Below are 27,875 nucleotides of genomic sequence, written 5' to 3'. Positions count from 1 at the left end.
GCATCAATCGGCCGTGAATCACGGCGTTTTTAATTTCCTCACGTGGGTACGTTAAACCTGTCATGTTGAGTCGGAATGCTGGCGGTAAGCCGTCTGTACCTTGACATGACTACCTACCTAGGTAGTACATGTAATTAAGTGAAGGGGAGGTACGGAGCACGGAATACGTACCCATCCCAAGGCAGATGGCAAGGATGAGGTGCTCCAGCTTGCACTTGGCCTCAGCTTCAGCACCCGCTTGGAGCTAACCGCCAACGCGCTGCCCACTAAAATCGCATACTCTGCGCTACGCCTCCGGCAGAGCGACACAAGCGACACCTCTTGCGGGTCCTTCCCCCAGGAAAGAAGAGAAGTGTACATTGAGAGACCAAAAGAGAAATCAGAGAAGAGAAACAAGAGGCCATCTCATTCCAACCTGATGCTACCTCAATCTTGCCTTAGTCATGTCTCCGCGGATACGCGGCCAGAGAATGACGGTTTAATTGTACATTTCGAACATGTACCGGGTCTAATTGTGATCCATAGTGTTTGGAATGGAGTACGAATATAGATACTCGACCTACCTTACTCTAAAGTACCTACCTAGAGGAAGACCAACAAGTACCTATCCGTACACGATGAGACAGGCATGCAGACGTACGCAGTACCCGCATCCGCAACCGCAACCGCAACCGCACCCCATCGCGACATGTTGACTGCTACATTGTGAAGCCAACCAACACTAACCTGCGGCCTCAGACCATCATCTTCGTTGTTTTTTGTACAGCGCAGAAATAGTGCCTACTACGAATTCACGTGCCACCTGCCTTGCCTTACCTTCATGTACCTTAGCTTAGCCATCCGCCTCCATGTATCCGAACCTTACATAACCTAGGTACCTCAAGGTAAGGTATCGCGTCGTACTTCTTACGTCTTGGAGTTCCAGCATTACTACGCAGTACTGCAGTACTGCGCACATCTCCTCGTCCCGTCGCTAGCTGCCCGACCTTACCTCACCCAGCATCTACCACCCAGCATCTACCATTTACCTGTCGCACAATACGCGACGGAGCTCCTCCGGCCCTACATCTCTCGCCGTCCCCACAGTCGCGCATTTCCATTCTTCCCGCCTCCTCATACCTTATCCATATGCGACATCGAAAACAACGACCGATCAAGCCTCCGCCCACTGCTGTCACGACCATTTCCGTTCCATTCCTTGCGACAAGTCTTGCGTACAACCAACCGCCTTCGAATTTTCGCTTCCACCATGACATAATCGACTCGACACCTGTCTTTCTGTCCGACTCACCTGGACCGTTTCCGCGTCCTTCTTTCGCTTGCCCCTCCCCGACGCCGGTCCCTGTCCGACTGATTCCCGTCTCCAAACCTGGATTCGCCTCCCCAGATTCGCATCGCGACCTAATCACCACCGCCCACTTCGCCTCTTTCCACCAAACCGTTCACGTACCCGTTTGCGTCCGGACTTTTTTCCTGTCGAGCGGTTGCCATTTTCCCTTCGTCGGGAATGACATGGCTCTGCGCCCTCATGCGACGGCCTGGCCACAATGACGAGGAATGAAGCTGGCTCCCGCTTCAGCTCGCTTACGAGCACCAGCACCGACAGCACCAGATCCTCGGCCACCATCAAACCTCCAATGCCGTCGTCATCGGCAGCGGCAGCGGCAGCGGCAGCCTCTGCATCGACGAACACGCCGGCATCGCGTAAGACTCCTATGCGTTTGAAGACGGATAGCGGAATAGGGAATGGAAATGGAAATGGATCCCTCGCAGAGAGGTGAGTGTCATGTCCAGCACTGTCTGTCATTGTCATTGTCATTGTCCTGTCCTTGCCATGTCCCCCCCACCCCAGTCATTCAGTCAGTCAATCAATCATCCATACCTCGTCAAGTCAGTCCACCAGGCCATGCCAGCCCAGTCTTGCCGGCCCGGTCAGCCCAGCAAGCGCAAGCCCGGGCAGCAAGCCCGGGCAGCAAGCCCACCCAGGCTGTCCGCAGTCCACAGTCCACAGTTCACAGTCCACAATCCATGGCCCGCGGTCCTCCCCAGTCAGTCGTCGTCGCCTTGAGGTTGGGACCTGGGACGTCCACGACCTGGGTTTGGGGCTCAAGCGGCTCCTCTCCCACGGCGCCCCTCCAAAACCAAGATATCCACATCCGCCATACGCTTTCATTGCGCGAGAGTGTGTGAGTTTGTGCGGTGGTCCTGGTCAATCGTCCTGTACCCTGGCTTGTCTGGCGCTTCTGCTTTTTCCTCGGTGCTGGGAGTGTGTGTGTGTCTGTCTGTCCATCCCACTACAGCTTTCTTGCGCGCGCCGCGGCCGTCTTCCCGAAACCCAGTCCTTGGCGAGATATTTGGTGTAGCTTGTGCTTTTTTTGCTCTTGTCAACGAGGCGCTTTTTTCCCTGCTGCGTTATGGAGAAGAGGCGCTTCAATTGCTATTGCAGCTCTTTCTGTGTCTCTCATACAGCTCCCCCCTCCCCTCCCCCTCTCTCCAACCCATTCCTGAATTCGAATCCCTCCCATCTATCAACGTACTAGCCTGCTAGTGACCCTGAATTACCTCTGGCACCCCCTCCCCCTCCCCTCCATCGCTTTCGCCTCCGCCCTGGCCCCGGGCAAGCTTTGTCGTCGTCGCTTCGTCGGTGGAGCTTTCTGCTGTTTTCGATCCCTCCAGTCCAGCCCAGTTCAGCTCAGCCCAGATCATCTTTCTCACTTTCACTGCCCTTCTGTTTCCTCCATGTCCCTTAACTTTTTTTCCTGACTTGACTTGTCTGCCCTGACGAATGCACCTGTAACTGACTGGCCCCTGCGTTCTGCCCCCCGTTTAGATCATTCATTAGTGATTTGAGCCCGGCTCAGACGTCTCCCACTCACGCCTCTGCGCCGCGCGGAGCTTTGTCACCAGCATCAACAACCTCCAATGTCTCCCCCTTCCGCGATCGTCTGAGCGACTTCGCCAACTACCGTCGAGACTTGGCCGTCCTAGAGACTTCCGGCGGCCGTCTGCCCTCCATTCATCAACAACCACCAACGGCCACGCCTTCCTCAAACTCTCAAGTCGCTCCCTGGATGTCGCCCTCCAACGGCGGTGCCACCGCATCCACCCCTCAGACCCAGCTGAACACGACCTTCTACAATGATTCCAGTGACAACCTGTCCATCGCATCTCAGCTATCGCCCGGCTTCCGTCCTCCTACGAATCGAATCGCCCACCAGTCGTCCGGCAGCCAGGACTCGCCTGACGCTGCGTACTTTGCCGACGAGAGAAGGCCTTCGCTGGCCAGCATAACGACTCTGAGCAGTCAGGGTTCCAAGACGAGCATTCGAAGAGGTGGACTGCAAAAACTCCAGGGTTTCTTTGGCGAGGAATTTCCCGGTCGAGACGGTTCGGAAAGCAGCTTGCACTCGAGTTCGGGAAAGGACCGCTCGCGTTCCTACAGTCACAGCCGCCCGACCAGAGATCGCAACTACTCCAACGCGACCGACCATCCACGAGATCGAGAAGGCTCGCCTTCCTCTTCGAGACCTAGAACACCAGTGCCGGCTCCTGAAGTTGTGCCGTTCCTATACCAAGAAGCCGACGTGAGTACACCATCTTTTTTTGCCCCTACACGGTTATTCCTATCCAAAGATTGCGCTTTCCGAGCTCCCCTCCCTCTCATCCGCACATCCGCACCCTTGGCGCCACTATCACGCATGCGGGTATTGCGCCGCATCGAACCGGAGCCTTATCTTATCTGTTATGCCCTGCTTGCAGCGCGGTGCATGCAGCCCGTTCTGTGTCGAGTCAAGCCTGCTAATGAATGTGCTTCAAGGATATTGCCAGGTACGGCGAGGCCCCAGTCAGAGACATTTTGAGCGGCCCCGACCGCGAACGTTACATGAACAACGAAAATCCCAACAACCCGCAAAATCCACCAAAGACCTCCTCATCAAGTCGCTCCGGTCATTCAATCGTGCATCTGCCCGGCCACCATCATCGCCACAACAAAAGCATCGATGATGGCAGGGCGCTTCGACCGACTGTAAGCAGGGAAGATTCTCAAGCGAGCTTGCAGGTCCAGAACCCCCGGGAACGAGGCGGTTCGGCTGCCACCGTCATGTACAACTCCAATCGATCCCGCGCCCAAAGCCCGACACCGAGCGGCGGCTACTTCAATTCGAGACACAACCCTTCCGTCGACGGTTCGACTTCCCCCGGCGGCCAGCAGCAACCGCATCATCACTCGAAAAGAAATATTTTGAATCGATTAAGGGGGAGGAAACAGGACAAGGACGATGGCACGTCTAGGCTGCGCGAATTGCCCGGGTCTACGAGGTCGCTGGCCGCGAAGCCATCGCGAACCGACTTTGCCCGACCGGAAATGTCGCCTTCCACGTTTCCCCTCAACTACGCCGGCACCGAACCCGGGCCAGACCAAGACCCACGACTGGCCAACTATAACAATCGAAACCAGACTTTCAACAACAGATTCCCCTTTTCGAAAAGCAAAGGCCGCCAACAACGGCCGACGGATATACAGGATGAGCAGATTGGCCCGACAGACAGGCAGGCCGGCGGCTCTGGCACCGTGTTCCACTTGGACACCAATCTGAATGACATGAAGGGCATTCTCACCGAGCCAAAGCCGCTCACGCCGATGGATAATAAATTCATCCAGACCATTGTCACCAGGGACGAACCTCCTCCGGTGCCAGCGAAGCCCGAAGCTCTTCCCCAGGGCGGACCTAATGGCGCCAACGGCGCCTGGAACGCCCCAGACAGCTGGGCTGTTCGCCGCAACACCGAAGACACCACCTACCAACCCCCAGAGATCGACGATATCGGCAGTCCGCCACGCCCAGAGGAGAAGATGACGCCATACTGCATTCGCATATTCAGGTCCGACGGTACCTTCGCGACGTTGTCAATGGCCCTTGACGCGAGCGTTACCGATGTCATCTCGCAGCTGATTAAGAAGACGTATGCGACTGACGGTTTGGAGAACTACCACATCATCCTGAAGAAGCACGACTTGGTCCGTGTTCTCTCCGCCGCAGAACGGCCACTGTTGATGCAGAAGAGGCTGCTTCAACAAATCGGCTACGAAGAAAAGGACAAAATCGAGGACGTCGGCCGCGAAGACAACAGCTACCTTTGCCGTTTCATGTTTCTGTCATCCAGAGAAAGCGACTTCCATTCTGTCACCAACGACCTCGGCCTTGGACGCATACAAAAATTCAACCACGTGGACCTGTCTGGTCGCAACCTAATCACCATCCCGATCTCCCTTTACTCCAAGGCCGGAGACATCATCTCTCTCAACCTTTCCCGCAATCTATCCCTTGATCTTCCCCGAGACTTCATCCAGTCTTGCCAGAACTTGCGAGACATCAAGTTCAACAACAACGAAGCTCGAAGACTACCTCCGAGTCTCGCCAAGGCTGCAAGGCTTACCTATCTTGATGTCTCGAATAACCGAGTCGAGCAACTGGACAGTTCCGATCTGGACGGCTTACATGGCATTCTTAAGTTGAACATGGCCAACAACCGACTCAAGGCTCTTCCCGCATACTTCGGTGCCTACAGGGCCCTGCGAAACCTCAACATCTCGTCAAACTTCCTTGATCAATTCCCATTGTTCCTTTGCAACGTCGGCAGCTTGGTCGAGTTGGATCTCAGCTTCAACAACATCAGCAGCTTGCCCAACGAAATTGGCAAGCTTCAAAACTTGGAAAAATTGGTCATGACCAACAATAGGCTGTCTGGTTCCATGCCAAGCTCCTTTCGTCAGCTCACCGCCCTTCGAGAATTGGACATCAAATACAACGCCATTAACAGCATTGACATCATCTCCGAGCTGCCCAAGTTGGAGATTCTGTCCGCAGACCACAACTACGTATCCCAGTTCGTTGGTAGCTTCGAAAGGATTCGAAGCCTGAAACTCAACTCGAATCCTGTTACAAAGTTTGAGATTAACGAACCGGTATTGACGTTGAAGATGCTCAACCTCTCCCACTGCCAGCTCGCAAGCATCGACGAAACCTTTAACATGATGCTCAACCTGGAACGCCTCGTTCTTGATAAGAACTACTTCGTCTCCCTGCCAGCACAGATTGGAAACCTCAGCAAACTGGAACATTTCAGTATAGCCAACAACAACGTCGCTGAATTACCGACCTCAATAGGCTGCCTGACTGAACTTCGAGTACTGGATGTGAGGAGGAACAACATTCGCAAGTTGCCAATGGAGCTCTGGTGGGCACACAAGCTGGAAACTCTCAACGCATCTTCCAACATTTTGGAGAACTTCCCCAAGCCAGCCTCTAGACAACCTCGGCCCGCAGGCGAGGAAGTCTCAACGCCGTCAGCAGTTAACAAGGCGAACCCCATGGGCAGTCTTCCTCCACTACCCCCAATCCCATACGAAGAATCTGTGGACTCTCGGAGGCCCAGTCAAAATTCCTCATCAACTTTGCTCAGTGTCGGACCTTCGCCGGTACCGGGCGGTGGTGACCGGAAGGGCTCGGTCGTATCAGTATATGGTAAAGGCGGCAGAAAGACCTCCGTTGTGTCCAGATCGACCTCTCAAGGCACCGTGCAGACAATGACGCCGCCATCTGTCAGAAAAGACTCCAGCTTATCTTCGAGACTCTCATCGACGTTTGCTGGATCTTTGCGGAACTTGTATTTGGCCGAGAACAAGCTCGACGACGAGGTCTTCGACCAGATCACCATGCTCAACGAACTGCGCGTGCTCAACTTGTCGTGGAACTACATTAACGACATGCCACAACGATCGATCAAGAGCTGGCCGCAAATGGTTGAGCTGTATCTGTCTGGCAACGAATTGACGACATTACCAGCGGACGACCTCGAGGATGCCAGTCTTCTGCAGGTGCTGCACATCAACGGCAATAAGTTTACCAACCTGCCAGCCGATATATCCAGGGCTAAGAAGCTTGCGGTACTGGACTGTGGTAGCAACTCTCTCAAGTACAACATTTCCAACGTTCCATACGATTGGAATTGGAACCTGAACCCCAACTTGAGGTACCTCAATTTGTCGGGCAACAAGCGGTTAGAGATCAAGCAGACTGTGATCGGCCCGACCGCCGCCAACCGGGAGCAACTCGCCGATTTCAGCAGATTGCTGAACTTGAGGGTGCTGGGTCTCATGGACGTGACGCTCACGCAACCCACGATCCCCGACCAGAGTGAGGATCGTCGTGTGCGAACGTCTGGTTCCCTCGCCGGTCACCTGCCATACGGTATGGCTGACACCTTGGGAAAGAATGAGCATCTGTCTACCATCGATCTCGTCGTCCCCCGCTTCAATTCCTCAGAGACGGAAACACTTCTAGGCCTGTTTGATGGCCAAGCTCTTTCCAGCGGCGGATCCAAGATTGCCAAGTACTTGCACGAAAACTTTGGTCACATCTTCAGCATGGAGTTGAAAAGTCTCAAGACAAACACAAACTCAAAGACCCCTGGAACTGCAGTTCCTGAAACCCCTGCTGATGCGCTGAGACGTGCCTTCTTGTCACTCAACAAAGATCTCGTCACCATCGCGATACAGCACACCGAGGAGCGCTCTCAAAAGACGCATAGGGGCTCTGTGCAGCCGGTGGTGCTTAGCAAGGAGGATCTCAACTCGGGTGGTGTGGCCACCGTAGTGTATCTTCAGAATACTGACCTCTACGTTGCCAACGTTGGTGACGCTCAGGCCATGGTCATACAGACCGACGGGACTCACAAAATTCTCACCAGGAAGCACGACCCTGCGGAGCCGACTGAGCGCCAACGCATTCGTGAAGCCGGTGGGTGGGTTTCGCGTAACGGTAGACTGAACGACCTGCTGGAGGTTTCTCGCGCATTTGGCTACGTCGAACTCATGCCGGCAGTCCAAGCCGCCCCTTATGTCAGCCATATCGCCATCAAGGAACAAGATGACATCGTCTTGATCGCCACCAGAGAGTTCTGGGAGTACTTGGACCCTGCATTGGTCGTCGACTTCGCCAGACAAGAGCGGAGCGATCTGATGCGCGCGTCGCAAAAGCTTCGTGACTTGGCCATTGCCTATGGTGCCACGAACAAGATTATGGTCATGATGATGAGCGTTGCTGACCTTAAGAGGAGAGTGGAGCGATCCAGACTGCACCGCGGACAAAGCATGTCGCTGTACCCGTCTGGCATTCCGGATGACCTTCAGCAGCCCTTGCGCAGAGGCAAGAGGAACAAGGGCGACGTCCTTGACTCGACTCTGCAACGACTCGAAGCCGAGATTCCCGCGCCAACAGGCAACGTTTCTATCGCATTTACCGATATCAAGAACTCGACCACCTTGTGGGAGATGTACCCAGCAGCGATGCGATCCGCTATCAAGCTGCACAACGAGGTTATGCGTAGACAACTGCGAAGAATCGGCGGATACGAGGTCAAGACTGAAGGAGATGCGTTCATGGTGTCGTTCCCAACGGCCACATCTGCACTCCTCTGGTGTTTTGCCGTCCAGATGTCCTTGTTGGAGGTCAACTGGCCCTCAGAAGTTCTCAACTCCGTCTCTTGCCAAGCACTGTACGACAAGGACAACGCCGTGATCTTCAAGGGTCTTTCCGTTCGTATGGGCATTCATTACGGTGAAGCTGTCAGCGAGATGGACCCTGTCACGAGGCGTATGGACTACTTTGGTCCCATGGTCAACAAGGCTGCTCGTATCTCATCGGTCGCCGACGGAGGACAGATCACCGTCTCGTCCGATTTCATCTCGGAGGTCCAACGCTGTTTGGAGACCTATCAGGACACAGAAAGGAATGGATCAACCGGGTCCGAAGACACGTTCGACGACGACGGAGGCTTCGCCGCATCAATCCGCAAAGACCTGCGGTCCCTCAGCTCGCAAGGCTTCGAGGTCAAGGAGATGGGAGAAAAGAAGCTCAAGGGTCTTGAAAACCCGGAAATGGTGTACTCACTCTACCCGCACGCACTAGCGGGCCGTATTGAACACCACCAGCAACACGAGACCACCGTGGCCGACAAGCCCGCAATCTTGCAAGCGGGAAGCGAGCTGGCGTTTGACACCGAGTCCATCTGGGCTCTCTGGCGCGTCAGTCTGAGATTGGAGATGCTGTGCAGCTCGCTGGAAAACGTATCTGGGCGTGGTCTGCAACCACCCGAAACGGAGCTGCTGGAGAGGATGAAGCATCGCGGGGGCGAAGTGACGGAGCGATTCTTGCTCAACTTCATGGAGCACCAAGTGAGCAGGATAGAGGTAAGCAGCAAAACGACTCGCCACACTGGAGTATTACTAACACTTTGTTTAGACTTGCGTCACGTCACTGTCGCTTCGTCACATTGTTATTGGCAACGCTCCTCTTGCGCAACTGGATGATTTGCGAGCACCCATGAACGATATTCTCGACTCGGTTGCGAAGCAGATGGCTGAACTAGCACGGTACAAGGCGTTGTACGGCGAATTGACCGATGAGGATCACGGTAGCGACACGGAGCAAGAGTAGTAGTTGCGGCGAAGCGTTCCTTGATTCATGATTCTCATGCGACGGCATAACTTATATAATATACCTACGGCGTAAGACGGCAACACTCCGTCGACGAACCCCCAACACAACACACACACCTGGATACCCGATTCTTTCGAAAGGGGTGGGACGCGGCGCTCTGATATACTTGTTCCATATCTGTATGAATGCGATTACGACACTGCAACAGTTTTCATCCAACAGCCGGGCGATCGTAGGCAGCAGCGGCGGCGGCGTGTCGGACGTACAAAGGCGGTTTCATTTCTTTGGTTCTCGTGGGGGTTGTGGGCACGGAAAGGAGGACAGAATCGCAATGGGGCTTGAAAGTGCTTGATTGAAAAAGAAAAAAGTGTGCACGTTACGGTTCCGGCTCGCATCGAGAAGGGGGATGGATGGGATGGATGGCATTGGAAATGGGGGGAAGAATCGACTGAGGCTCGGAATGGAAGGCCTTGTGGTAGGATAGTGTTTGCCTTTTTTGCAAGAAGTCGTTGCTCAAAGCACGGCATTCATTGATTGAAGCCTTTCCGTTTGAAACCTACTGAGCATGTTCATCCTGTGACTACTTTGTTCTGACCTGGTGATATCGGAACATTGAAATCGATCTTGATGCATGAACTGGTCTTCAGCTTGATTGATATAATACAGAACAATCTACCCCATCTAACATCTATATCACTGAGAAACGATGCGGGCACTGGAGCTGGCACCAACGTCCTTGACCTTCTTGAGAATCCGGATTCGCGGCTCCATCCGCGGCCCAACCCACCAGCTACCGGTATACCTGCTAACCAGATCGCGCGCCTTCTTCACCAACAACCCCCTACCGAGGACCTTCTCCCCTTCCTCCTTTTCATCTCCCGTCTGAACGCCCGGCTTCAGCACCTCGATCCCGGCATACCCCTGCACGACGCCGACGGTCTCCCACCGGCCCCCCTTGACGGTCGCCGGGTCCTCGGCCAGGACGTAGTCGAACCTCGACCAGAAGCCCGGGTCCGCGAGGACGGCCTTGTCCTCGGTCTTGTCGAAGGCGAGGACGGGCACGGCGGCCGCCGCGATGGCGGCGTCGGCGCCGCCGAGGCTGTTCTCGAGGGCGCGCGAGTGCGGGTTCTTGGGCTGGCCCGAGGGGTTCTGGCCGAAGAGGGTGACGCCCGTCATGCAGCTCAGGACGTCCGTGTGGACGGCCGTGACGGAGGAGCTCGCGGGGCTGAGGTGGTTGCCGTGTCCGGAGGCGCTGCCGAGGCCGCTGCCGCTGCCGACGCCGACGAGGGCGTGGAGCTGGCGCAGGGCGTCGCCGCCTGGGTAGTTGAGCGAGGAGAGGAGGAGCATGCCGGTGGAGGCGGCGAAGGCGCCCAGGACGCTGAAGACCAGGGCTACAGAGGCGAGGGCGTAGAAGGGGGACTTGGCGCGGCGGGCGAAGATGTGGTTCGCGCCCTGGGCCGCGGCGGCCGTCAGGGGCGGGACGGCGTAGAAGATGAAGCGGGCTTCCTTGTGGGGCTGGAGGGAGTAGATGGCGACGAAGAGCAGCGAGGGGACGACGAGGCCGCGCGCGGCGCGGGAGGTGGCCGGCTGGGTGAGGGCGAGGGGGATGAGGAGGACGATGGTCAGGGGGTTGACGAGGAGACGCGGGAGGGCCGAGGTGAAGTAGAAGTGCCAGGGGGAGACGCCCCAGTTGGAGGAGGAGCCGAGGACGGCGTTGTAGTAGAAGCCCCAGAGCTCGGGCCAGAGGGGCTTCTGCCAGAAGTAGGAGTCGAGGGGCACGGAGACGACGAGGGCGACGGTGAAGGAGATGAGGAAGGGGCGGACGAGGCGCGGGATGGTGGTCTGGGAGGTCAGGAGGAGGTAGAGGCCCGTCGTGGCGAGGAGGAGGGCGACCTCGGAGCGGAAGATCGCGGCGGCGAAGACGAAGAGGGAGATGGCGACGCGTTGGCGCGGGGAATGCGTTGTTGGGTTGGGATGCGGGAGGAGGTTTGCCGAGGCGAGTGTTGCTTTTCGGTGCGTGTCAGTGTGAGTGAAAAGGGGGAAGGGACGATGATGAGTATCTTACTCAGTGCAAAAGCGAACATGTTGGGTAACGTCCGCGAAGCGTAAAAGACGACATGGAACTGGCTGAGCAGCAAGACAACCCACCAGCGCATTGCACCAGCGCCGAACGCCTTCCCCAGACTCCTCGCGAAGACGATGAGGGCGGCGGCGTTGGCGAGGCCGAGCAGCGCGCGGACGACGAGCTGGGCGTTGGCGAAGCCCGCGAGGGAGACGATGGGGCCGCCGATGCCGGCGAGGAGGACGGGGCCGACGAACGTGCGGGGCACGGCGCCGGGGAAGTCGAAGTGGTCGTAGGAGGCGCGGAGGCGGGCGGCGACGTCGCGGGTCGGGGTGCCGTAGACGAGGACGTCGTGGGCGGCCTGGATGTTGAAGGACTCCTCGACTTTAGTGTCTGGCGCGAGGAGGAGGTGGAGTGTTATCAGGGCTGGGATGAGGCCCAGGAGAGCCGTGTCTGTCGCGTTTTCGTGTTAGTTGTGTGTTTTTTGCATTTCGGTCTGATATCAAGTTACCGACCTAAGAGCTTCATTTTGAGGTCTGAGGGAGAGCAGCGAGTGAGAGTTGAGAGCGAGTGAGCGTATGAAAGAAAAAGAAGGAAAGGAGCTGTTATTTCATCTCCCTCTCAGATGGAGAAAAGTCGTCAGGAGATTCGAAAAGGGCCCAAGTGGTGAAACGATTTGCCCTGTGCTTTTCATCTCAATGCCTCCTTCTTATCGTTGGTTTTCTCGATGATCTTCTCACGAAGCGCCGTTTTGCTCTTTCTCATTTAAGCTGAGTACGGAATGTAAGCTGTCCCGTCTGCAATGCACCTACCCACCAGAGCTCCAAGTAGGGACCGTGCACGGGCCAGTTCCTTCATGCAACGGCGCACAGCTACGAGAGCTGTGAGGTCACTCGAAACTGACATGCCCTTGACAGGGATCGTCAGGGATACATACGTACTCGGAACGGAATAAGTAAAGCTCCACATCCCAAGCTCCATTCCGGACAGCGCAGCGCACTCTGGTCGCCATTATCACCACCTGGCTCCAAAAGTCCCAGGCTTCAATAAGACAAGCTGGAGCGGAAACCGAAAAAACCCCTCCCCCGCCCCTTTACCACGACCGCAACCACGAAACGAACCCCCAGAAATACTGCTTTTCCGCGCGCAGACTCATGCCTAGATAAACCGCCAAAATGTACATCCTAGGAAACTTCCTCTACAGCAAGTCCCACCTCCGCGCCGCGCCGCGCCGTGCCCCCGGAAACGAGAGCACTTTGGCTAACCCGCCCTCCCAGTCGCCGTCCTGCTCATCAACGCCATCGCCGTCCTCTCCGAAGACAGATTCCTCGCGCGCAGTACGAAAACTCCCTCCCCTCCTCTCTTCCGGCGCATTGGAATCGTCTTAGACTAACATGGCCCTCTACAAGTCAACCTCTCCCCCTCGTCCTACGACCCGGCCTTCGGCCAGAGCGCCGATGCCAGCGTCAAGGCCAAGATTATTAACCTAATCGCCAGCGTGCGGACTCTCATGAGAAGTACGTTCATCTCTCTTCCCGAGCACATGCGACGTTACGCGGCACGATGCTAACCAACCAATCACCCTGCAGTACCGTTAATAGGCATCAACACCTTGATCATCTTGTACGAACTCATCCTCGGATAAATCGACCGAACGTACGGAGGGCCGCGGCGGCGGATTCTACTTTTCTTGTAATCAATCATACGAACTGCGAGCCTTTTCACAGCATGGCATCATGGTAAACGAACCGGCGTTGGGGGGTTGAGGGATGACAGCAGGGTGCGGTTTTGGTCGTCGAAAGGACATGGCACACAACAGTCCGGGAAAATCGAAAAATCATGGCGAGGATGTAATATGTCAAGATAGATTTTTGGGCGGGAAAGAGGCTTCAATTACTTCCGAGCCAAAGACTAGCTCCTGAGAAGCGGCACGTCGGCTCTAGTCAGTCAATTGGTGACGTCTTGCGTTATCTTGCGTTATCGTACAGTTTCCGACAGACAGCCGGGCAAAGCAACGCTCAAGATGCCATCATCACACGTGTCCTTCCCTGCTCACCCGCGCTGAGGTGTAACAAAAATATTATCCAAGCGAACCACACCATGCTCGGGTATCTTCTCTCGCCCAGAGTCTTCTTCCCCTTGAGCTCCTCATGTAACTGGTCGCGACTTGCGCCAGGGCAACAAGCCATGTACTCTGTCCATCGTACAGAACTCCTCCCCTTCGACTCCTTTTTTTGATATATGTACCGAGTATGAAACCAAAATCTTCCAAGTGAGTCATGCAACATATTTATGCGCCGTCTCGTGACAGCAAGTTACCACTTTTCTTCCGGCCGAGGTTGAAACTAAACCGCTCCCTCAGCTCCTTGGGCTTGTCCGACTGACTTGCCGATCCCTCAGTGCCGTTGCCAGCGTGTCCGTTTTCCAACGGCTTGTGCGAATCGCCCTTGTCTTTATCCTTGCTGAGGAATGCGAAGCTCTTTCGACTCATCGACTTGCTCGCTCGACTCGATCTGTTCAAGAAGCTGGTGGTGCCCGAAGGTTCTTTCTTCTTCGAATCCTCCTCTTTTGCGGACTCCTTGCTTGCTTCGATCGCCTTGCGCAAATCGTCCTCTTGCTTTTGATAAGCCGCTCTCCGCTTCGCCATATTCTCTCTTCGTTGCCTCTCATCCTCCTTGGCCTTGTCCTTTTCAGCCTGCTTCCGGGCCTTCTCCGCAGCTTCCTGCTCCTTCTTCTCCCGCTTCTTCTCGTCTTTCGACTTTTCAGTTTTCGCTGCCGTGTTGGATCTGGCAAGACTCGACGGGACAGGCGGTGCCGCAGAGTACGGCGGTGCAGGAGTCGCAGGCATGTTCTCCGGATTGTCTGCTGTAACCGGCGCAGTTCGTGCGTGGGCTAGACCGGGCATCGGGTCGCGTTCCTCCACTGGGCTGACGGGCTGCGTGAACTGCTTAGCGAGCGGTGTTGAGCCGTTCGTCTGACCGTTCGTGTGGCCGTTTGTCTGGCCGTTGTCCTGAGCGACGTTCGCGGTTTCGTTGGCGATCTTGACTTCTTCCGCGCCCTCAGCCTCCATCTCGGCCTGCACCTTTTCGAATGTAGTTTCTTGATAAAACAGCACGTATGCGCATGCCATACCAGGCTTGTCGCCGAAAAAGTTGCGCACAAAGTGCTTGTCGACGGGCTCGACCATCTCGTCATCGAAAAGAACCCAGCCTCGATCCTTGGTTTTGATGACTGATACGTAGTGTCCGTGGTAGGCATTCCCACCAATGTGGACAACAACAGCGTACAACTCATACATTCGGTCCGGATCCTCGGCGTCGTCGGTTGTGTTGAACATGCGCAGGTGGTAGGGGTACACGACCCGGTGAAAGAGCTTCTGCAAGCGACTGTAATCTTCGGTGTACTTGAAGCGCTTCAGATGCAATGCCAAGACTTTGGGTAAGCGCTTGATCTTCATGCGCTTCTCGGCCTCTTGAAGTCCGCCGCAGTGGTCGCAGTGGAACTTGTTCCTTTCGCACAGCATCTCCTCGGCAGAGAACTTGCGCAAGCACGACGTTACCGAGGAGTGCTCCTCCAGATCGATGGACAAATCCAAAAACGTCTCGTCTCTTTGAGATGCCGTCTCGCAGGTAAGGCACTTCGTTTCCGACGTCAGGACACCTTCAAAAATGTCGTGGACCCAGCCAGTTCCGGGTGAACCCACGCCGTTGACTGGGCGGTTGATTAGGCTCGTAGCCCCGAGGGCGTTCTCCACCGACTGAACCAAACCGTCTTTGTTCTCTGCTTCTCGCTCTTGAATCCGTCTGGCGTTTGTTTCAACGTTGGAAATGACGTCGTTCAGCACGAGGCCGTAGAATTCGTGGGCGTCCTGGTGCATCGAATTCCGGAACATTTCGTTATCCCGCTTGAAGATCTCGAGGAATCGCTGCGGACTAAGCACTCCAGTCCTGGTGTTGCTTTCAATCAGGGCTTGAAAAATGTCCTTGAGACCGGTGAAAGTGCACTCCTCCATGCCATACGGCGAGTCGTTCTCCTTGGCCAATTCCAGAATCGGTCCCTTGATCATGGCCTGCTTCTTTTTGTATTCGGGCGAGTCAGGCTTATCTTCGGGTCGTGTGCCTGGCGCAGCAGGGGGAGGCATTCCCGCCGTTATCGCTTGTCTGCGCTTCATAGACTCGGAAGCACTCAAGCCTTTTTGCTTCGCGCCAGGGGTATTCGGGGGCTCTTTCGCGACGGGTGGGCGGATGGTCACATTGACCTTTGGACGGGTTCCGTTCGGGGTATCGGTGGGAGACAGCGGGGGATACTTGACAACATGATCTCTGAAAGATTCGGAGTAGAAGAGCGCTTGTACGATGGAGTTGCAATAGCTACACGACTGTCAGCAATTCGTCGGGAAGGGGCGACGACGTCGCATACCAGGTATTACCGAACTTGAGGATTTATCAGCATTCGTTGTCTCGGAAAAGCCGGTGCAGAGACCGGTGGGGTTGCGAATGACTTACATTCTCGAGGCCGAAGAACTTGTCGGTGCCATCTTCTCTCAATGGGCCGGCATTCTGCAGCATCTTCTCCAAGGGGGTCAGTTCGGGAGCTGGCTCTTCCTTGCCGGCCTTTTTGCTCGGCGCATCTTTGGTCGTCGCGGTGGTGGTGGACTAGGAAGCGTTGTCTCTGTCAGCAACGAAGTCGCGCAAGCGGGACGTGAAAAGGGTCTCATGGGATAGATTTCGTGTCCGATAAGGGCTGACGTACATTGCCTCCGCTCTTCAACTTGTTGAAGAAGCTAGCCATGTTGGCGGCTTCTTGGAGAGTGTGGTTGGAGAGAGAGTCGTGATCGGGGTACGGTGGGCGGTTTCTGCGCGAGACGAGCTCACGGCGGCGGAGCAGAGGTGGCGTACTCTGACATGCGATGGACAATTGAGGTGGTTCTGGATGATATGGCTATGATTGAAGTGCGGAGAGAGGTATATTCGAGTATTCGGAGGATTCGAGCGTCGCGCGCGACCGTGGCGCAGAGAGGTAGGGGAGGTTCCCGTTCCCTCGGGGGTTCGGCCGAAGACGTGGTGGTCTGTGGAGGGACGATAGAAAGAGGTATGTCAGGGGAGATTGGATGCGAATGATGGTGGAAGCAGCAGCATTTGCCAGAACACACAAACCAACCCAAGCCTCGTTGGCAAGCGGGAAGAGAAGGAAGAGAGATTGAGATGTCGGGGGACGGAGAAAGTAGCAACAGCCTTCGCAGCTGGCGACCAGTAGACTGGGAGTGAGAGGGATTTGGACTTGGGGTCCTGGGGTAGATGGAAGCAAGAGCAAGGAGGACGGAGGCGAGTTTGTGGGTTGGGACAGGAAAGAACAGGATTGGACAGTGAAGGGCGCGCGACACAGCGACCTGGACCCGACGGCGACGGCGACAGACAGCGACAGTGCACCGGATTCCAGGTGCAGCACACTGAGGTGCAGGAGCGCTGAGAGCGACACCTCACGTCTGCGACAGCGGCACCGGCAGCAACTAACTGGACGAGGGCCGGGCTAGAATGGCAGGAAGGTCACTCACCAGGCACTAGGTAATCAATCGACGGTCGCTAGTGGTGGTGGGGGACGTCGACGAAAGTGCCCCACCAGACAAACCCACAATCGACGGTGTCAGTGGAGAAAAGGTGGAGGTCAGTGGAAGGAATCGAAGGGTTGCAACGCACAGAAGGAGGCTAGTTCGTCCGCGATTGCAGGGCTAGACAGGCCATACATGGGGTTTCCGACCAGGGGTGGCATGGACGACATGGAGGCCTACCTACCTCATCGGACTCTCTTTTTTTACGGCGTGTGCTTGCTTGTTGAGTGAGATGACCTAAGGTAAGGTAGCACGAGGTTGGATGTTGAGTGTACCATCCAAGAACCGATCAATAGGTCTTGCGGCTTCCAAAACTGCCTCAGAGACATATACGAAAAGGCGCCCGACACAGAGCAACACAACGATACATCAAGCCATTGCGCCGCCCAGGTGCATCACCACGATTGAATACCTTCCATTCCTATCCTGCGAAGTGGCTGTCGAGCCAGCGCCCTGCGCCATGGGTGTGCCTGGCAGCAGCAGTTTGGGGACCAGCCCATCATCAGCAATTGGCTGACGAGCCGACCGCGACGGCGACGGTGAGGGACCGACAACACTAACAGTTAACCGATAGCGACCGACGGTTGTCAGATCCCGTCTTGTCAGCCCGAGGTATCGATACTAGCATTCGGAGAAAGAAGTGTGTCAGACGACGTTATATCTGGCTGAATTCGGTGGCGTGTGACTTGGTTGTCCCCATCCCCCGGGAACTTCTACCTGTCTTCTATCCAACAGCTAAGACATGAGCTACGGCTTGTCCGCCATGTTATCTCCTCGTGGCCTGACTGACGGTGATCACGCAGGATTGGAACAATCTGTTGTCTTCTGCAGCGACGCCAGCGAACCGTCATTAAGTCCACGCCTACGCGGCCTACCTTACCAACTCTAGGCAGAGAGAGGCAGTGAAAAACGTAGCCTTTCGGGAGGCAAGTCACAAGTGCAAAATAGGTCTTCGTGTACCTACCTTGTTGCTATGCTGCTTCCATGTTCACCCGCAGAAACAATAAGCAGCATTACGCAGATCTTGGCGTTGCTTGGTAAATTCGTTTCCGCACCTTTTCTTCCATGTTCAAAGTCAACCTAATCGACGCCAGGAATATCACCGAAATGGCATATCGTATTGAATGCCTACTGAGGCAAAGAAGGCTCGAATCACGGCCAAACCTGGCTGATAGCTTCCCAAGTACTGATACCGCAGCTGTGGTTCTCGCCCACTTTCCACCCACACTTCGCTGCTTACCAACATCAAGGCACGGAGCGCATAACAGCCTGACATGCGAGCAACCCTGCTGCCATCCTCGCTCTCCTCCGCACTTTGATGTGACCAGGTGCAGAATGGGCCCTGTTGTCGGCTCGTCCTCCAGCCTCCGACCTCCAGTTTCCAGCCTCCTGCCTCCTTCTGCGGTAGACACCCGCCGGGTACGTACCTTTCCAACTGTCAACCCTGGCAGCTTCCGGTCCATCTCAGGTGAGCAAGAGCGGGAAACGTCTCCTCCTCTTCCTCCTCCTCCTCACTCTGCCGTCGGATACGTACCGCGCGGTTAGGTCCTATCTCCGTGACGAGAAAGTCCTCCAGCAAGTTGAGGCAGATTGTCCCAACTGTGAGACGAGGAACGTCCTCATCCGACTCGGACTGAAGAAACTGACGAGCCCAGATCAGATACCCGCACTATCTTACCAGAGCTTCTCATTGGAAGTTGCCGACACCACCCGCAGAAAACAAGCACTCGCAGACCTGTCGCTATTGATCAGAACGCCAATATTTAGCCGGGAGGCTTCTACAATATTCACCCCATTCAATCAAGTTCGATTCATTGACGCCGCCAGATCTGCAATTTCCATTTCTCGTTTCTCTGCATTTTACGTCAACGTCCCTTGGTTACGACCCTTATGCCCTGACAACAGACGGACTGCCCGTCACTCACCTTCGCCATGACCTCGTCTGAGGACCTGCGGCGCTCTACGGCACAGCACAGCGGCCGGAGCGCCTCCTACACTGCGTGGGGGCTAGAAACGGTCGGCTTGTCTGCTACCTTACCTACAAAGAGAACTGTTCCAACCCCAACGGCCCCTAGCACCGTGAAAGACGCCATCCCGGCCTGTCTTCGGGTCGTTTGGTCATGGTCATGATCTTGGGAACTCTGCTGAACTCGCCATCCAAACGCCAAAACGCAAACTACCAAGGGTATCCGGGCAATTTTGTATCGCCTTTTCAGCTCTTCTTTCCATCGCTACCGACTGAACTTTCACAGTCAGGCACGTCTGCTGCCTCCAAGCCAGCCTGACGCCTCAGACGCTTGACTGCTGAATCGGGCACGAAGGCGCTCTCCTCGCCCTTCTATTTGGTGGGAAAACATCCGATGGCGTTGCCATTGGTGTACGGATAGTTTACCAAACGACACACTTGGCCATCTAGCTGCCGACTCCATCCCGCCTTTCTCTCCACACCCCGGACAAAAAGGCGAACAGCCTGAGTCGTTGGTGTTGCAGGCTCCGGTCTTGATGACGATCGATGAGACGGGCATCGTCCAGGACGGGCACTCTGCGACTCCGACTTGACACGGTCAGCCCTTGGCCAACTGGACCCTCGATTCACCGTGCTTTCGGTCGGCTTCCTATCCTTCTCCTTCCCCATTTCCGTCCTTGCGGGTTGCCGCCGCAGACCGTGCGCTTCAGATAGGGTACGGAATGGCTCTTTCTCACTCAGTCGGCAGGCCAAGTCAGGGTTGCGAGTTGCAAGTCGACGCAACGTAACGCAGCCAAACCCGCCTTACCTGAAGATGGCAGATCCGCTGCAACAACTGACGGTCGACCTTCGCCAATGAGCAAGAACCGAAACCCCTTCGCTGAGTGCCCAACCTATCAGATCAGCACTTGCCAGACCACACCACAACCCCCGGCCGTGGCTCTCCGCCCTGTTGGATCCTTGGAGACCACCAACGACATGTTGCATTCAAGTTGGTGCGAAAAGACAAACTCCTCAACGCTACTGGCTCGATTCCGTCTCCGGCTGCTCAAAGACGACGCTGCTGTGACCTTCATCCGCGCTGCTGGTCCCAAGCCCATTCGTCCATTGCACCTCCAGCCATTATTCGGCCCATCTTAAGACATCCCTCCCGTCTTTTCCCATCCTTCGCTTTTCAACCGAATTCCAGTGGTGGAGGACAACTTTGTCGATCTGTTGATGCTCGCCTCCCCTGGTTCCAGCATGTCCCTCCCACCAGGCCTGGGGAACGCCAACTGATGCCGGCCAGCATCTATGCGGGGGATATCCGCTTGCTCGCGCCCTCACACAACCCGCCTACCAATCAAACATGACCTTCGTCGCAGCATCTTGGTCCCATCCATGTGCGATCGAAACGCAGCTTTCTGGCAAACCGTCAGCTCCTCAACAACTCCGCTGCCCGACAAGTATCATCCATGGCCAAGCAATTCTTGTGCTCATGCCCCGCGTCACTATTACCGTTGGCGGCGGACAAAGAAGGCAGATTTTACCGCCGGCTTAGGTTCTCCAACAGCCCTCGGGAAACAAGCACCGAGGAGAAGCCACCCTCCTCCGCCGGCTCGGGCTATTCTTGTTGTGCCTCGCTCGTGGCGCACCTTGGCTCTCAGCCAAGCCAGGTCCGCAAGACCGGTGTGCACCCCCAATCTGGCGACCGACAGTGGGCGCACCGCCTGAACCACCCGCAATCCTTCACCACCCAACTCGCAGTGTGCCCACGCGTTCTGGTAGGTCAGCGCCCTCCACGCGCCTCCCTTGCCGGCCCGATTCCCACGAACTTCTGGAAGAAACGAACGTCATGTTCTGCACCCCTCGGTGCCGTCTTCCCCACTACCGCCCCAGAGAGGAGCAGTGCTATGACGAAATGGCTAAGACAAGCTGACTGACCGTCTCCCGTCTCACGATGTTGTGAGGCTTTGCCAAGCGAACCCAAACCGCCCTGCTCTTACTATTGTTGAAAAGAAACAGGCACCGGGGACTTAGACTGTGTTCTCTGGGGAACCAGAAGTATTGCCCGGGTTTCGGCTTTCAACGACCGGGGCGTTGGCCGCCAAAGTTCGGACGGTACAGCGGGTCTGGAGGTGGAGGGTGAAAGGATGCCGCTCCGGCGTCGCCGGCAGTCGGGAACCTGACACTGCAACCACCACTGAGCACATCGCAGTAATTGTATGTCTGCCATCGAAGCTAATGCAACATGATATGCGTACGACATTTGCAGGTTCTGTATTTCGGCAGGTGCGTTCTGCCGAAACTACTGTTCTAGCGGCATTTGTTTTCAGTCCCGCCACTAGCTAGAACTCGAGGAGTATAGCAGCAGCGGTGCGACAGCGGAGCTTATGTATATTCCTATCAATTGATAATTATATGTGCAATATATAGAAGAGTGCCGATGGATGAATAAGACGACTGGGATGGACGACAGAGACGGGGACAACAGCGGGAATAGAAACAACAACGGAGAATACAATATGTAACAATACATAATAATAATCGGAAAGGTAATATTCTGGATCATTGCAAACTATCTTAAGACCTCATATTAAGCTTTCTAAATAATAGTCCTCTAGTGTAAGTGGATAAGGTGTAGCTGGAGTTCAGATGGCGTGTGAAGCCTCTTGAACTGCGCAGTGAAGACGTCTCATGTCAACATCTTGCTGGAGAGTCACGCTGAGAAACTTCCGAGGAATTCATTTCATATAATAACATATTCTAAATTTCATCTTGCCACATACGCGCAATTATCCGCGGACTGAGAAGCCCCTTAACGTTCTCTTTCATTCAACACGTTTCCACCCGGAACCCTACCTTGGGTGTTTCCTTGTACGAAGAGGCAACCACGATCTATAGAACCGACGAAGTCGATATGATATGTTTCTTCCTAGGGAAAGGGCGGTCTTGACGGGAGATATACTGTCTTTAGGGGGTTACAAAGCAGTAGGGCGACGTAACTGCATCCCATCAGCACGCTGTCTATGATGTATCCGCATTGCTGTAATATGCTGATCAAGTAGCCAGGCTGAGCTCTTGAATGCACCAATTTTATTGATATTTGTATCTTGTTTTTCCCCGTTGTGATCTGGCAACCAGTCAATGCCCGTGTAACTTCATAAGAACCATAGACACAGAATTGGGTAAAGTGTTTGAGCTTCCCTAGAGCAACAGCACCTTCTAAATCTCATGTTTTATTGAGTCTCGGAGACAATTTAATGTCACTTAAGCTATTATGGTAAGGGACTAAGGTATCATACTTAATGTTGAGGTATTCACCGCGTGTGAGAAGTTTCCTTGGAACCCGGGGGGATCTACTGGGTTTGTGATGATTGGAACTGGGGGAACGATCTGGAAAGGTTTGCCGAGTCTCCTCTTTGATCATGACCAGAGGTTTCCCGTGCCTGGGAGGGACGTCGGCATAGGAACTCGAAACCTCCTCCAAATTTCCCAACTCCGCTGAGTGGCACTGGTGTCTTTGAGGCCAGGACTGAGCGGCAGTTGTTTATTAGGGAAAGCGCGAACTACGCAACTGTTTTACAATAATCAGGGTCTGTAGGTTTATCCATCGTAAGACTTAACCGTTGTGTATAGTGTGTATGTTCCGTGGCTCACTGTTGTATCTGCTATCGTCCCTATTGTCATATCTGCCATTGTCTCTGTTGTTGTCTGTCCCCGTCGTCTTACTCATATGCCACTGTTGGAGAATACGCAGGGTCGATTTTGCGAAAGTGCCAAACTGAAATGTGAATTGCAGTTTCTAAAAGCAAGGAAGTAATTCCATCAATCAACTCCGTGTTTATGATCTCCACCGATATCAAGAGCCATGCCACACAATCTTCCATCCCTCTCATTCACTTGAACACCCCTCATCTCTCTTCAAACCACACTTACTTCTTCTCCTCAAGGGGGGCGGCACCTCCAGTAGTCGGGAAACCCATGGCAATCTTGAAATAGTCCTGTACTGGGTCAGTAATCGTCCACATCACACGTTTCCCGCGGTTCAACTCACGTAGATCATCCACTGGAGACCGGTCAGGGTACCGATCATGACGATACGGACGGGGAGTCCGTTCCAGAGACCCGAGAAGCCAATATCCTTGTAGATCCGTCCCATCGCGGCGCCGAAGGCCTCGCCCGGCTGGCGGTTCGCGTTGAGCTTGCTGACCATGACGTCGGCCGGGTGCGACACGACGGCGCAGAGGATACCGGCGAGGTAGCCTCCGACGAAGGAGACGCCCGTCTGCGCGGTCTTGCTGTAGTCGCTCTTCTGGCCCGGGAGGCGGTCGTAGATCATCTCGACGATGGTCTCGAAGGAGGCGAACTTCATCATGGTGTAGGGGATCTGGCGGCCCCAGAGAGGGTAGAGACTGTCATTTGGTGTCAGTGTGAGTCGGACTGAAGCTGGATGAGTGTAAGTATGACTTGCCCCTTGTACAAACCGCCCCAGCCCTCGGCCGCGGTGATCTTGCTGATGCCGTCGAGGGTGCCCTTGTAGGGCGAGGGGATGCCGCCCTGCATGCGGACCTTGACTGCCTCGAAGGGGCAGAGGGCGATGTCGGCCAGGAACTCGGCGGAGGCGGAAGCCGCGAGGTAGACTCCGGTCTTGTACTTGGCCGCGTTCTCCGCACCCACGAGCTCCGAGTACTCATGTTTGAAAACTTCACAACATTAGCTTCAAAATATCCAGAAGGAAGAACGGGCCGAAAGTTCACCTTCGTAAAAGCCATATTTGAATGCGCCCTGCGCAGAATATCCCCAGAAAGTCGGACCCCAACCGGTCATGATCCCGCGGAGCCCCTCCTTGCGGAAGATGAGCCCCCATGCTTGGAAGTTGCCCTTGTACAGCTTGGCATCGATCTGGCGGCGGACCTTGACGAGATCAAGAGGAGTAACGGCGGTGTGAGTGAGGCCCTGTCATCTTAATTAGTCTGAATACGTTGCGTGATGTTGAACATCGAGGGTTGGGGGTTGGTGTTTTCGAATCGGTCACCACCACTACCACCACCACTTACACAAGCCAAAAGCCCACCAACGGTGCAGGCGGCGTAGTACTTGCCAGAGTACAGCTCGATCTTGCCGGTGCTGGCCTTTGCCTTGGCGCTGGCCTTCTCGAACTCGGCCGTCGCCTCGGCGCTCAGCTTCTGGGCCTTGCCCTTGACGTCGTCGACGGTGGAGAAGGCGCCGTAGAGCTCCGGCCGGGCCTGGTAGCGGGTGGGCTTCGCCGCCGCCGTCGAAGCCGACGTGGGCTGCGGGGAGCCGAAGCAGCCCTTGAGGGTGTCCTGTCTGGGGTAGAGGAACGACATGGTCGAGGAGGGGGTTTCGGGTGTCCGAGGGAAGACCAATTGGGTTTTCTAATCTGTTCTACGGTCAGAGGGGCTGGAGAAGGAGCTCGGAACGCGTGGTATGAGGCGATTGAGCTGGTGAAGGCCGGTGGAGATGAGTGGGAGGAAGGAAATGGAAGAGAGCTATGTCGCCGGTGAGCGCGGCATCAATCAAGAAGACGATACCGGACTATGACGACATTACAGAGAGCTACGGGTTCGAGGGAAGCTTCAGAGCAAAGCAAAGACAAAAAGCTCTGCGCAAGCAACTTCGAACATATCAGAGCCGCAACACCTCCGCGATTGAGCCGGGGCAGAAGAAACGAAGCTATGCTCGCTCGCCCGCTCACCCCCTCACCAACCGAAGACGTCGTCTACACCCAAAAGAGAAGAGCGCCAAAGTCACGCGACACGCGACCGTTTGCGGCTCACAGGGGGGGAGGGAACGGATGGAGAGAAACCCAGTGAAGCTCACTTACACCGTGAAAATAGAGATACCCGGTCAAACTACTGTTAAAAACGGGCGGAACGGAAACGAAGGAGAAATCGCCAAGATACGACGCGGGAGAATGTGAGAAAGTTGCTCCGGCTGATGACACCTACGGGAAGGATGAGGTAAGGCAAGGTGAAAAAGGAGACAGCAGCAAGCAGGTTTATTTTTATTTCATCACAGCCAGAGGTAAGCTACCTAGGTAGCTATTGGAGATTGAGGAGGAGGGCGACCGGCAGGCAATAGAACATCGACAACGGGATTGGTCGGGACGGAACGGGTTGGCAGGACGAGAAGTCGAGGGTACCTTCGTCTCCTCGCCCGTGACAGCTTCATTTGGGGTGCGTCTCGCCGGTGTCTTTACCTAAGGGGAGCTCTGGGGAAGAGGTCAAAGTGACATCACGGCGGGAGAGCTCGGGGGGAAAGACACGGGAGCGATAAGGGGTCCTTATCGAAATCGCGAGCCTAAAGGCCGCTTATTGCCGATGCGGCCGGGATTTGCGGAGCGAGCAATGTCGCGAAAACGCCGACGGCGACGAAGGAAGAGAAGGAAGCGGGACTTGGAGCCCTGAGAGTGTACTGTTTTCTCGTGAATCCTTCTACGGGACCAAATCCACTGTCCTGACTCGAGCATTCCCCAAACGCATTTATCTAGCTCGTGATGTTTGTGCTTTCTAGAGGCAATAACTTAGGTTCTCAAAGGTCAACGACACACGATGAATGTCACTGCTGCTATCCCCCGGCCGTCAGCGGCGGCAGCACCCCGCTGTGGAACCCCCGCCTCGGTGAAGAAAGAGTCCAGCCAGCTCAGCGAAACCTTAATGGCGCAGGTGGAGGGAAAAAAGCAAGCAAAAAATCGCTAAAGGGCCCCCACTGTCGCATAACCGCCGGCCGGCCGCCGCCCGTCATGTCAGAGCTCAATTCGACACCTTACCACTCAAACCCGTCAGCCCTGTCGACACCGCTGCCCCTCCAAGACCCCGCGATACCTTGAACCCGCCCCGACGAAGCTCGCTACCGAACCGCATTCCATTCTTTTATGAGCTCGCTGGCGAACAGAACAATCGCGACCATGGCTGCCACGGCCTCCAACCCCGCCGCCTCGGCACCCGCCTACGTCTCAAAATGGTCCTCCCGCTACCGCGGCGTACGTTTCCCTCTCCCTCTCTCTCCATCCCCAACATCACCATGCCCGGACCTCTTGTCCGGCCCAAGACCTCCAGGCCGAGCTAACACCCACCAAAGGCGACAGTAGAAGACCTCGACCCCCCCGCCGCCCTCTCCCTGACCCCGAACGACCCCATCTCCATCGCCCTCCTCTCCGCCTTCGAGCGCGACTACACCCACCTGACCGTCGTCGACGCCCACCGCGCCCTCGTCGGCTACCTTGCCATCCCGCACCTGCAGGCCCTCCTCGACGCCGGCAAGGTCACCCCCGAGGACCCGCTGTCCAAGGCCATGGTCCGCTTCCAGCGCAAGGGCCGCAAGTACCGCGTCATCACCATGCAGACGCCCCTCGAGGAGCTCGAGGCCTTCTTCGAGGGCGACGGCGTCGAGGGCCGCAAGAGCCACTTCGCCGTCATCACCGACGAGAAGAGGCGCTTCGTGCTGGGCGTCGCGACGGTGCAGGATCTCGAGGAGTTCGTCAAGAGGAGGCCGGCCTAAAGGGGGTACGACGGGTCAACCGCGGGGAGGTGAGAGGATGAGACGTGATTTATACCCAGGACGGGTGCGTTGTCGGCCTACACGCAGAGAGAGAGAGAGGCTGTGATGGACATGGTAGACGGCGGGCTGCATCAACTCGGGCGTTGGCGGTTCGGCATGAACCGGGGATAGCATTGGGACCACGGCTGGGAGGCAGACAGACGATTCAACACAGTTCTGTCGTCGGATATGTTGTTTAACGCTCACACGAATTGACATTAGAACCATTGATGTTGGTAACGGGTGAAATTGCTAACGATGCTCTCAAGTGTACTCGTAGGGATGTGCTTGACGACACTGTAGACCCTGGCTAAGCCCATTGCGCAAATCCTTGGCAAACAACCACCCAGGCTCGCGCGAAATTACTCCCTCCTTCTCTCCCTCTAGACCTTTATCATCTAAGGAAGGTAGTCGTACACGAGACGGATCTCGACTCTCTTGCCGCCCTTCTGAACAAGCACGTTGCGCGCATACCGGCGCTCTCCGTTGATGGTCTGGAAACCCCAGACCTGCGAGGCGGTCCATCCGTTGTCGATGCTCTCGACGTGGGAGTAGATGTGGCTCTTGCCGTCGGGGCCGGTGGCCTCGGCGTCGCCCTCGAGCCAGCCCTTCTTCAGGAACTCGTCCTCGATGTCGGCAGGGGCCATCCACCTGCTCTGGCCGCGGACGCTGCCGAACATCCAGTCCGAGTGCTCGCGCCACTCCATGTCGAGGCAGCGGTTCTCCGAGGTGCCCTTGAGGCCGCCGGTGGCGGTCTGGTCGATGTCGATGTGGGTGACGGGTTCGGTGCCGGTGCCGGGGGGAGACGGGGACGCCGAGTACTGCTTGACGGTGAGGGTGACGGTGGCGAGGCCGACGGCCTTGCGGGTCATCCAGCCGATTCCCTGAAGAGTGAGGGCGGGCTCGGGAGAGTCGGAGAGGGTCTTGTTCTGTAATTTGGAATAGTGTTAGTTGTGCTGCGCGTTTGCTTCTTGTTGAGATGATGTGAACGTACCATGACCCACTTGCCGGAGAGGTCGGCGATTGTCACCGAAGCAGGAGCGGCCATTGTGTATGTCTGTCGCGCGTAGCTCGTGTCGAGATATAGGTCGGGTGTTTTTGATTATGTAGACGTGGTGTTGTAAAGCTGCGGTGAAGCTTCACAAGTCGCACGTGGGGTGATGTGGGTTTTGTATGTCGAGGGATAAAAGTCCC

The 27,875-nt window shown here is 55.7% G+C and overlaps 7 protein-coding genes across 7 annotated transcripts; 3 read left to right on the top strand and 4 right to left on the bottom strand.

Moving 5' to 3' along the window:
- Positions 1-1,128: 1,128 nt before the first annotated feature.
- CkaCkLH20_02591 (protein phosphatase 2C) lies at positions 1,129-9,500 on the top strand (the record flags this gene model as incomplete). Its single annotated transcript, XM_038885310.1, has 5 exons — positions 1,129-1,446; positions 1,580-1,704; positions 2,831-3,584; positions 3,818-9,253; positions 9,306-9,500. 5 exons carry the CDS (start codon positions 1,129-1,131, stop codon positions 9,498-9,500), a joined length of 6,828 nt encoding a protein of 2,275 aa, XP_038749241.1.
- A 696-nt stretch (positions 9,501-10,196) lies between these two features.
- On the bottom strand, positions 10,197-11,989 carry CkaCkLH20_02590 (Alg9-like mannosyltransferase; the record flags this gene model as incomplete). The annotated part of the gene is made up of 2 exons (XM_038885309.1): positions 10,197-11,509; positions 11,569-11,989. The coding sequence occupies 2 exons, from the start codon at positions 11,987-11,989 to the stop codon at positions 10,197-10,199; spliced, it is 1,734 nt and encodes a 577-aa protein (XP_038749240.1).
- A 751-nt stretch (positions 11,990-12,740) lies between these two features.
- Positions 12,741-13,210, top strand: CkaCkLH20_02589 (protein transport protein; the record flags this gene model as incomplete). The annotated part of the gene is made up of 4 exons (XM_038885308.1): positions 12,741-12,798; positions 12,843-12,902; positions 12,975-13,082; positions 13,155-13,210. The coding sequence occupies 4 exons, from the start codon at positions 12,741-12,743 to the stop codon at positions 13,208-13,210; spliced, it is 282 nt and encodes a 93-aa protein (XP_038749239.1).
- A 645-nt stretch (positions 13,211-13,855) lies between these two features.
- Positions 13,856-16,482, bottom strand: CkaCkLH20_02588 (ubiquitin carboxyl-terminal hydrolase; the record flags this gene model as incomplete). The annotated part of the gene is made up of 4 exons (XM_038885307.1): positions 13,856-15,935; positions 15,985-15,998; positions 16,071-16,220; positions 16,318-16,482. 4 exons carry the CDS (start codon positions 16,480-16,482, stop codon positions 13,856-13,858), a joined length of 2,409 nt encoding a protein of 802 aa, XP_038749238.1.
- Positions 16,483-23,053: 6,571 nt separating this feature from the next.
- Positions 23,054-24,469, bottom strand: CkaCkLH20_02587 (uncharacterized protein; the record flags this gene model as incomplete). The annotated part of the gene is made up of 5 exons (XM_038885306.1): positions 23,054-23,122; positions 23,176-23,561; positions 23,606-23,824; positions 23,879-24,077; positions 24,179-24,469. The coding sequence occupies 5 exons, from the start codon at positions 24,467-24,469 to the stop codon at positions 23,054-23,056; spliced, it is 1,164 nt and encodes a 387-aa protein (XP_038749237.1).
- Positions 24,470-26,049: 1,580 nt separating this feature from the next.
- On the top strand, positions 26,050-26,642 carry CkaCkLH20_02586 (uncharacterized protein; the record flags this gene model as incomplete). Its single annotated transcript, XM_038885305.1, has 2 exons — positions 26,050-26,124; positions 26,223-26,642. The coding sequence occupies 2 exons, from the start codon at positions 26,050-26,052 to the stop codon at positions 26,640-26,642; spliced, it is 495 nt and encodes a 164-aa protein (XP_038749236.1).
- A 437-nt stretch (positions 26,643-27,079) lies between these two features.
- Positions 27,080-27,729, bottom strand: CkaCkLH20_02585 (uncharacterized protein; the record flags this gene model as incomplete). Its single annotated transcript, XM_038885304.1, has 2 exons — positions 27,080-27,610; positions 27,676-27,729. 2 exons carry the CDS (start codon positions 27,727-27,729, stop codon positions 27,080-27,082), a joined length of 585 nt encoding a protein of 194 aa, XP_038749235.1.
- Between the last annotated feature and the right edge of the window lie 146 nt (positions 27,730-27,875).

The sequence above is a fragment of the Colletotrichum karsti genome (genome assembly GCF_011947395.1).
Source record: "Colletotrichum karsti strain CkLH20 chromosome Unknown Scaffold6, whole genome shotgun sequence".
Taxonomy (NCBI): domain Eukaryota; kingdom Fungi; phylum Ascomycota; class Sordariomycetes; order Glomerellales; family Glomerellaceae; genus Colletotrichum; species Colletotrichum karsti.
The sequence above is the reverse complement of the archived record's forward strand: the minus strand, read 5'-3'. Positions and strand labels throughout refer to the sequence as shown.